This window comes from Myotis brandtii, unplaced genomic scaffold (genome assembly GCF_000412655.1).
Source record: "Myotis brandtii unplaced genomic scaffold, ASM41265v1 scaffold52, whole genome shotgun sequence".
NCBI classification, from domain to species: Eukaryota; Metazoa; Chordata; class Mammalia; order Chiroptera; family Vespertilionidae; genus Myotis; species Myotis brandtii.
Genome location: NW_005369826.1, coordinates 1102375 through 1112979, shown reverse-complemented (window position 1 = coordinate 1112979; position 10605 = coordinate 1102375). Strand labels below are relative to the sequence as shown.

At 36.3% G+C, this 10605-nt stretch overlaps 1 protein-coding gene across 1 annotated transcript in view; it reads left to right on the top strand.

Annotated features, from left to right (window-relative positions):
• The first annotated feature begins 2376 nt into the window (after positions 1–2376).
• BTG3 (BTG family, member 3) overlaps positions 2377–10605 on the top strand; it is a 17449-nt gene continuing 9220 nt past the window's right edge. Inside the window, exons 1-2 of the mRNA XM_005877427.2 lie at positions 2377–2570; positions 6918–7055. Of these exons, the coding sequence (XP_005877489.1) occupies positions 2398–2570; positions 6918–7055 (311 nt within the window). The 5' untranslated portion in view covers positions 2377–2397. The remainder of the gene's footprint in view (positions 2571–6917; positions 7056–10605) is intronic.

The window sequence follows — 10605 nt, the reverse complement described above, 5'->3', positions numbered from 1 at the left end:
CCGGTCCTCCCGGAATACTGCCCGGTGGGGAGGCTCGCGTTTCAGCTCTTCCAGGCAGCGCTCCTTCAAGCCGATCCCGAAAAAAAAGTAATTCCATATGACTCATCCCGTGTTACCACCAACAGCAGCCACTAAGTGGTTCCTTCCTTCCTTTTATTTTTGATACGGAACAGAGCGAACATAAAAGGGGAAAACAAAAATCCCCGGCTCTGATAGGTAGCACCCGGTCGGCCAATTCAATGAATGAGGAGGAGGATCTGGTTACCAGTTCGGCACATCTCCCGAGTGTGGTTCCTGGTTTTGTTTGGTGGGACCAGAGGCTAAGGGGGTGCCATCAGCAACTTTTATCCCAAACCATATATTAAATTGCATGGGGCCCTGACCATTGTGGCTCAGTGGATAGACCATCAGCCTGCGGACTGAAAGGTCCCAGGTTCGATTCCGGTCAAGGGCATGTACCTTGGTTGCGGGCACATCCCCAGTAGGAGGTGTGCAGGAGGCAGCTGATCGATGTTTCTCTCTCATCAATGTTTCTAACTCTCTCTCCCTCTCCCTTCCTCTCTGTAAAAAAAATCAATAAAACATTTTAAAAAATAAATAAATTGCGTTGGGTTTTCCCTTCCATCATGACATGGGTTGTGTGTAAATAGAGCTTTATACAGTGGAAGTGGCTCCCATGTGTTTCTTTGAGGAGGAGGCTGCCCAGCGGTGGTGGAGGGCTGGGTGGAGGTGTGTGCCTGCACCTGGGCCTGGTGGCTGGCCATGGAGAGTGGCTTTGGCATTCTAGGGTTCCGGGGCTTGGGTGTCTTCCCGTCCAGGATCAGGGTGGCTATGGCGCCAGCACCCCTCTCAGATAACTATATAGCATTTATTTCACAGTGAGAGCCCTTGTTTGAATGTGCACAAGAAGCAAAGGACTCATATTATGAAGAGGGACTTTTAAGAGTAGGTTTAAGAAAAGAGAAAAGGAAGCTAACAGAATCACCTTTACTTTTTGAATGTGTGAGAGCACAAACTATCAGGTTAGTCGGGTTTATACGAAACATAGCAGAGGCTGTAAGTCTTTAATAATTGGCTACTTAGTAAATGCAGCATCTGAATAACTCCAAGTTACAGCAGCCAAATGAATGAGCTCATCGCATAAAGACAGAATATACATCGAAACAACCCCAGGACAAGGTTGTTTTTGCCTTTATGGATTAATCAATGATAAATCAGATCTGCCATTTAAAGACTCCTCCTTGAGGCACTTCCTAAATGCAGCTAAATTTCTATTTCTTTTAGTTTGATTTTCTATAGATGACCCAGAGTTCTCTTCCACTTAAATATGTTCTGATAGACCCACTCTTTTTTTTGTTTTGTTTTGCATATCATTTAGATTCCTGAAAGAATGCTTACTGACACTCCATACTGGATTTTTTTCTTTAGTATAGCAGCTTTATGGAAATAAAATTCACATACAATTCTTATATTTAAAATGTACAGTTTGTTGGTTTTAGTATATTCAGGGAGTTGTACAGCCATTACCACAGTCGATTTTAGGATATTTTCATAACCTCAAAAAGAAACCCTGTACTCATTGACATCACTCCTCTCCCCCAGGCCCTCATGCCCCTAAGCCACTAATCTACCTGTTCTGGACATTTTATATAAATGGGATTATACAATTTTGTTCTTTTTTACTTGCTTCTTTCTCTTAGCATAATGTATTCAAGGTTCACCCGTATTGTGATGTATATCAGTACGTCATTCTTTTTGTTGCTGAATAACATTCCATTGCATATATATTCCACACTTTGTCCATTCATCAATTGGTGGACGTGTTTCCACTTTTTGGCTGCTACGAACAATGCTGCTGTGGGCATTTGTGTACGAGTTTTCATGGACATACGTTTTCTTTCTCTTGGGTATGTAGCTAGGAGTAGAATTGCTGGGTCATATGGTAACCCTATGTGTAACCTTTTAGGAATGCCAAACTTTTCTATAATGGCTCTACAATACTGAATTTTAAAGTATTGTGTTTTAAAATTCAAATTATTTCACAGACTTTCAAACTTAAATTATTGCAACTAAATGTTGACACATTGAGTAAAAACTATATAGTGGTATTATTATAGTACCTCTCTTTGATATTTCTGATTTTATTTTAACCAATAGGAATAACTTGATGTGTTCTCTTTACTGAATTTTTTCAAAGAGCTAAGTGATAAGATTTTTAACCGTATTTTATAAGGTCTTTATGGCATAAAGTAGTGATTGTTCTCTACTCCAGATATGAGCCAATGAAACAAGATAAAATTGGAAGGACAAAGGGGAGCTGCAAGGAGGAATATTTTGCAGAGCTTTATCTTCCAGTTTTTATGTTTTGAGAAAAACTATTTTATCTTTGCAGGAAAGATGAAGAACGAAATTGCTGCCGTTGTCTTCTTTTTCACAAGGCTAGTTCGAAAACATGATAAGTTGAAAAAAGAAGCAGTTGAGAGGTTTGCTGAGAAATTGACTCTGATTCTTCAAGAAAAATATAAAAATCACTGGTATCCTGAAAAACCATCAAAAGGACAGGCCTACAGGTAAAGGATTAGATTGGACTAAGTGAAGAAGCTGATCAGCTCCTGAAATGAGTACAAAGCCAAAGGACTGCAGGGTGTCCAGTCCATGCCTTTCATAGTTTATCTGCAAAATACAGAACTCTGGGGTGTCTTGGTATTTGTTTCCTTACTTATTTGAAAATACATGTATTTGTTGTGGAGTCCCCCTGCCTGGACTTGGGAGCTCCCAAAAGTTAGTCTACCAGGAGTTAGTCTTGTAGTTATAGTTTGACTCCTGATTGAGTGTGTTCTCTCTATATCACAGGTACTTGGGGGTTTTCAAAATTCTGGGGGACCACCAAAACTGTCATCTATAAAGGTGCATGGCAGGAGTTGAGGGAAATGAGTCTCCTTGAATCTAAAAGTAAATTATATGTTACATGTTTTTTCAAAAAATTAATTTTATAGCAAACAGGAACTAAGCTTATTAGACACCTAATTCGTTCTTGACACAGGAAGAATTGCACTTATACTACACATAATTCTTTATTGTAGAAGCCAATGTAACTATTTTATAGATGAAGGTAACTTACCTAAGATCCACAACTGGTAAATATTAGCTCTGAGATTTGAACTCAGGTCTAACTGACCCTAAATCCTTATGGGCTTTCTGTATACCACAGTGTGACCACTACCTTGGCTCTGAGGGAGAAGGTAATTTTCACTTGAAGTTGTCCTTTGTACTTTGGTTTGAAGTTACATTTACAGCTTAAAGTAAAGAAGAGCAGACTCCTACAGAACATGTCCTAGCATGCTCACTCCCTAGTATTGATGTGACCGCTCAGGAACCTAGGTTGAGAATGTTCTGCTAAACTCGTCTGTCAAAACTTGCCCCATTTGTGGATGTGGCCACAAAAAAGAAAAGTGGAACAGTTGTGGCTATCATGATTACAGAAATTCTTTTACTTATGCATATTGCTGCCCCCAAAGTTTCTTCCACAAATCAGCACTTCTGTGACGTAAAAATTGAGTTCTTGTAAGTACAAGACTATTGAAAGAATCAACAAGGGAAGTGAAAATATGATTTGTTTATTTCTCATTTGCTAAAAGCCAAATGAGCCTGTGTCTATTGAAAAAGAAAAGAATCAAAGTGATCGATGTATTTTCTCTTTCAATTTTACCCAAAGAGGTTTCCTGGTAAATTGGAAAATGTGGTGAATTAAAGTAGAAATGTGGATGTTCTATATAAAGTAGACTCAAGTTATTTTTTATCTTGTCACTTGATTCTCTTAGTTGTTTTTTGCACATCTTCATTATGGATAGAGTGAACAGTTTTTGTGTGTTAGAACTGTTGAGGCTTACACTGATGTAATTGACATTGGATGAAGGCATATGGAAGTGCTAAGCCACCGTACTATTACTGAAAAAGGAGACACTGTCAAGTAAATGCTTAAAGGTCAGACAGTGTATAATTTTATTTCCATTACTTCTAAAAACTTGAGGGGGAAAAGTTAGCCAAACAGGATTAAATTGGCATGTGATCAGAAGTGTCATGATTAAGTCATTTTTAAGCCATCTTTGAAGTAGAAAACTATTAGACTTAATGGTGGGTCGTTACTATTATAAAAATGAATAGATTGTAGGATTAACCAGAGTTTGTATACTCTTCGATCCATAGATTAGGTTGGACATGTTCTTTTTCTTCTAAAGTGCTTATAAATTAAAATTGTTTCTCTGCAATATATATAAGTAAGATGCTTTTGGAGGACAATTTGGCATTATCAAGATCTGGAAAAATATTCATACTCTTGAACAGTGTCTCCTAAAAATATATTCTAGAAACATCATCAGAAATGCGTACAAATATGTATGAATATGGATGTTTCTTACACTTTATAATTGGAAACTAAACTGGTAACAATAAGTAATTGATAGACTGTTTTTATGCAACTTTAAAAGGAAATCCTGTATTTGAAGAGTGGTTAATGGATAAGTAGTCACAGTATAGAGAGTGAAAAACAGCAAAAAATATGTAAGATATGTTAATTTTGTTGAAGCAGAATCTCTAAACTATATTTACATATATATTTTTTTAAGCTTAGAACCTACATCACTCTCCTTGTACATAACAAAAACACATAATTATCTAAGATCTCTCCTTACCCTTAACTCCTTTTGATTCTAGGGCACATGGGACTTCTGAATCAACCTAAACAACATTAGGATGTATAACAGACCATCTTATAGAAAGGAACAAAGAGCATCTTACATGCTGTAAAATAATTTTTTTCACTTTAAATTTGCTAAATTGTTAATGATGTTATGATAGGTACAGACAGAATAGGGTGCTATTTAATAAAAATGAACTTTGGAGTCTGGTGGTCTGGATTAACCAGTTTTTAGCTGTGATGTTGGGCAAGTTATTTAAATTCTCTTTGCCTCCTTTCTTAAAATGGGGAAAATAGTATCTAACTCAGGGAAATTATGAAAATTAAGAGTTAATACGTGCAAAGGATTTAGGAAATTGTCTGTTGCACAGTAAACCTTCAGAAAGAGTTGTTAATTACAGTTGACCCTTGAATAACAGGCGGGGTTAGGAGTGTTGACCTATGCAAAGTCAAAAAATCTGTGTATACTTTTTTACTTCCCCAAAATTTTAAGTTGCCCCTCAGTGTCCCTGGGGGAGGGGTTCCAAGACCCTGCTGAGATACCAACATCTGCAGTTGCTCAAGTTCCTGATGTAAAATGGCATAGATCATAGCATACAGTTGGCCCTCTTATCCACAGACTCCCAACCACAGATCGAAAATAGTGTATAGGTACTTACTGAAAAAAATTTGCATATAAGTGGACATGAGCAATTCCAACCCTTTTTGTTCTAGGGTCTACACTGTATTATTATTTAGATATGCATATTAGCTGTTACCAACAAAATTTTTTCACTTTTTAAAGGGAAATACAAATCAACTAATAATTTCTTTTAAAAACTTTAAATGGCACATTATTCTATTAATGTCATTGCATTTATGGTATAATTACTATTTGTCATTTACATTGTATTTTCTATATTTTATTTATTTACTTTTGGTTAGTTCTCACCAGAGGATATTTTTTCCATGCCTCTTCAGAGAGTGGAAAGGAGGGAGGATAAGAGGAAGAGAGGGACAGAGGAGAGAGAGAAACATCGATCTGAGACATATTGATTGGCTGCCTCCCACATTAATCCTGGGGTGGTGATCGAGCCTGCAATCCAGGTGTGGGGAATTGACCAGGAATTGAACCTTGACCCTTTGGTGCCCAGGTCGGCACTCTATCCACTGAGCCACACCAGCCAGGTGTATTTTCTATATTTAGAACTTTGAGTCTGAGGAAGAGGTAAAAAGACTTAATCTAAATTCACCCAATAAATAAGTTACTGGCACTAATACTAAAACCTGGGTTATCTTAATTGATTTCTTAGTTGTTGGCAATAAATACTTTCATTGTAGCTAACTTTTTTCTGTAAGCAGAATGCTTATTTTAACATGTATTTTTGCATTTGTACTAGGAGCCATCTTAACAATTCTGTCCAGTAGATATATTTGTTAGGTTAAAAAATAATGGAACAGAAGCTCTATTGTTTTAGAAATCTTTTCACTTATTTTGCCAGCTATTAAAAATAAAGAAAACCCTTGCATAACAGAAGTTAAATGAAATAAGCCAATAACACTTTTGGGTTATATTTTAATCTTAAGTATGTGATATGAATGGTTCAGTGTCCTTGACTGATTCTACTTTTCTAGAAAAGTTATAGGTAAGGCAAAGGACATAATTTTTAACACTTATTTTATTACCTGGGATGTATAAGGTCATGACAGATCAAAATTTGTCATAAAAATTTCTAAATATTATTTGAAATACTGGTTGAGGTCTTTTGTTGAGAGGTTTTGCTAATATGTAAACGTGGCCTATTAAAACTTTTGCCTTCAGAGCTCTAAGTAATTTCATGCAACTTTAATACTCCTTACTCATTTAAACACATTTAGTGCCATGTCAGTCACCGGTGACTGACACTATACCTTCTGTCTGGAAGACAAAACAGGCTTGGTGCTTAACGTGTTAATGTACATGTTAGATTAGTGTTTTCTAGGTAAAATGAAGTAGAGCCAGTTCTAATGATTTCCCTGGGCTCACACAGATGCCCTTTTCTTTTTACCAGGCTGGGTAGTCTTGTTGATGCTGCCTTTTTGCCTTTAGTTCATATTTATTATCTGTGTAGGATAGATACACTCTGGAGTTCTCTGCCAGGGTATTTTTTTTGTAATTCATGTTGGCAAATACTGAAAGATATAACAAGGCTTATGATTATGATTCAAGTAAAGCTATTAACATTATTCCACTTTGTTGTAGGTGCATTCGTGTCAATAAGTTTCAGAGAGTTGATCCTGACGTCTTGAAAGCCTGTGAGAATAGCTGCATTTTGTACAGTGACCTGGGCTTGCCAAAGGAACTCACTCTGTGGGTGGACCCATGTGAGGTGTGCTGTCGGTGAGTGTTTGAATTTGGTGGCTGAACTGATTACCATGCTGGAATTGACATAATGAAATTCTTTCAGATACTGCCTGCTTGTGTATTTTTATGGCCAGAAGTTGGTTGCTTGACTTTTCAGATGTGGATTTTATAAAGTACTTTTCGGGAGGTGATAGTGAGTGATAGTGAAGGACTGGTTACCTTCTTGTTTTGTAGCTAAAGAAACTCATATACTGATTGGACAGGGTTTTTCTAAAGCTTTGCCAACAAGTTTATTATGGATCAAGAAGTAAAATTTAGAGACCTAGACTCCTGAAGGTTAATTATCGTCTTTCATTGTTGGTGCCCTTATCTTTCTCCTCTTCAAATTAGGAAAGAAGCTAATCCCAAATAATACTGGATAACTTTTGGTTGGTCTCTGTTTTTGTTTGTTTCTACCCTTGCCTCCCTTTTTGATTTTTAAGTGATATTTTTGTGGTTTTGTTTTCATAATGGAAATTATTTTTTGTACCCAAATGAGCAGAATTGTAAAAGGTGAGTGTTAGGTCTGAAATTTAATTGTACTTTGTTCATTCTAAAAACATTCATTGTGAGCCAGGCATTCTTAGTGGTGGTTTTTTAAAAATGAAAGTGCCATTTGTCTTTCAAAATGTAATAAATTAGAAGAAAGAATAAGCAGCTTACAACAATATGGTTTGTGCTACAACAGTAATATGTACAAAATGCAGTCAATTGATGGCACACTAGAGAAAATTACTGCTCTGCTGAGTGCTGAGAAGACTATTGAGTAGGTGGTACTTGAGCTGATTGGGGAAGAGGGGGTTGCAGTTGACTAGATGACAAGATGGGAAGGACATTTCCAGGCAGGAGGAACAGGATGAACAGATGCTTGGAATCCTCTGTGAATAATTTTCTACAGTTGTTCCTTTAGGGTATTCTCTTTAATTTTGAGGTACAGTTCACCTGTTGACTGTAGTAGAGATGCTTTAGGATGCAATCCTAATAAATTTCAAAGATACATATTATTAATAATACCTTTGACCTGATCTCCAACAATGAAAGTGGAGGTAAAGACATGTTGTGCCAAAAAAAATACATGGTTTTTCTTTCATTGAATTGTCTGGACTGCCCTGGAGCTGCCTGTTTATAAGCTATTGCTTTGGGAAATCAGGCATAGGTAGTAGATTCTCTGACACTCCCTTCTTCTCAGTTAGGAAAAGGAAGAGCAAGACATCTCAATTTTTGATCCAAGAAGGTCAAACAATTTAGATTCTGGGACTAAGTAAGGACTCAAGTGAGACCAGGGTCAGACTTTAAAGACTGGTCACTGGACCCTTGTAGAAGAGCTCAGTATACAAGAAATAACTCTCACAAAGTTACTATATTGAATTGCTTGCATTTTTATTAGGCCCACATTTAGATCCTGATTGACTCTTATTTTAACACAGTTCTTTAAGTAGTTGTGTAGTTTTCAACTAATAAAAAATTATAAGCATCATTTGAAAGGTTGTTCATACTATTCAAGCTACAAAATAAAAAAGGTCATATAGTTTCACATAGAGGTGGAAGCAAAAAAACTGAAGAGTTAGTACAAGTGTATTAAATGAATATTTAATACAATGATCTTATATCATTAGGGGAAAGTTTCTATGTCCAAAGATGTTTAAGAAGTTCTGTAATTATATAAACGTTTTGGACATAATTATTTGAAATGTTTAAACTAAATCTTGGCACCTGAAGATAAAAGCTTTAGTTATGTGGACATTCTGCTTAAGTGGGTACTTCATTACTTGGCCAGATAATGAAAAATTACTGCGCTTTCATCTGGTTAATATAAGAAAATCTTTACATTCAGTAGCCTTCTAATTTATATGTGATTAAAATTTTGCCAAATGTTGGCTGTGATGTGATTTTTTTTTTTCTTCACATCACCTTCAGAATGTGGTGATTCAATGATAATAGAACTCCCAAAACGAAAGATGAGTAGAGGTTATACCAGGGGTGGGCAAACTTCTTGACTCGAGGGCCACAATGGGTTCTTAAACTGGACCGGAGGGCCGGAACAAAAGCATGGATGGAGTGTTTGTGTGAACTAATATAAATTCAAAGTAAACATCATTACATAAAAGGGTACGGCCTTTTTTTTTTTAGTTTTATTCATTTCAAACGGCCGGATCCGGCCCGCGGGCCGTAGTTTGCCCACGGCTGGGTTATACTGTAAGTTAATAGAGAAGATTGAGACAGTGATTAGTGCTTGTGGTTCAAAACTGGAAAGAAATATTCTAAAAATTAAAACACATGTGATCTAGCAGTTATAGAATTGAATAAATATATGAGTCATTAAAAATAATTACTAAATAACTAATAACTAGAGACTAGCTAAGGTTATGAAAAAATTGAAATGCACTGAAAGAGAACATTCTTCAGAGTCAGAATTACTCCATCAGGATAAAGTATTGGAAGGATGCCAAGTGTTACATACTTAAAAAGTTTATTACTTAGTGAAATATTTGAGAGGATACAGAATAGATAATAGATCTTTCCAATAAGGAGAATCTGGCAGCTTTATTATCTACTCAGTATATTTCTATACCTTTAAAAAATAGTGGAGTGTGGAATCTCAGAGGGAAGGTGGAGGAGGGTGGGAGGTAATCAACCAAAGACCTTGTATGCATATATGCATAACCCAGGGGCAAAGACAGGGTGCTGAAGGCTGGGGAGGAGGGTCTGGAGGGGTCAATGGGGAAAAAAGGGGGACATATGTAATACTTTAAACAATAAAGAATTGTTTAAATTAAATTGGTGATGAGATAGGGGTAGAAGCAAAAAAAATAATAATTTCTATGATCCTTTCTTTTCCTGATAAAGAGCATTAGATACTATTGATTTGTTTCAAATTAACTAAATTGGCCTTATTGTTTTAGTAGTGTGTCATTGAAAAATAGAAAGTTTAAAAATTGTTCACTACTAATTCTAAGGAATTAACTACACATTCTAATGTTACTGTAATATAGAAAACAGCTTCACTTACCATGAAGAGAGCACTCATACCAAAATACTACAAAGGGAGAGTTACAGAACCTAATTGAAATTGCATGTCAAAGAAATCTGAGTTAATACAGATCCTTCAATCATTAGATGTCTGCCCTTGATTTAGGTTTCTGCTTCTACAAAGACAGGTTTTTCTCCAATTTCTTGCCTTTCTATTTTGCTTGAATTTTAACTCCATTAATGGGCAAAACTGAAGGGTAGGCCTAAGCCCATTGTTAATATTTACATTAACCTATGAATTAACCTTTTATTGTATCAAGATTTACTTAATCTTTAAATGCTTGAGAGGACAGAAGGGTAAATTTCCATTGCTAAAACCCTATGCTAAGTAAACTTGAAATTATAATACATGAATTCTGTATCATGAGGAACTTGGCCCAGATGTTCAGGCATCCTGTATAATAAAAGGATAATATGCAAATTGACCCTAACAGCAGAACGACTGGGAATGACTGGTCACTATGACACACACTGACCACCAGGGGGCAGATGCTCAATGCAGGAGCTGCCCCCTGGT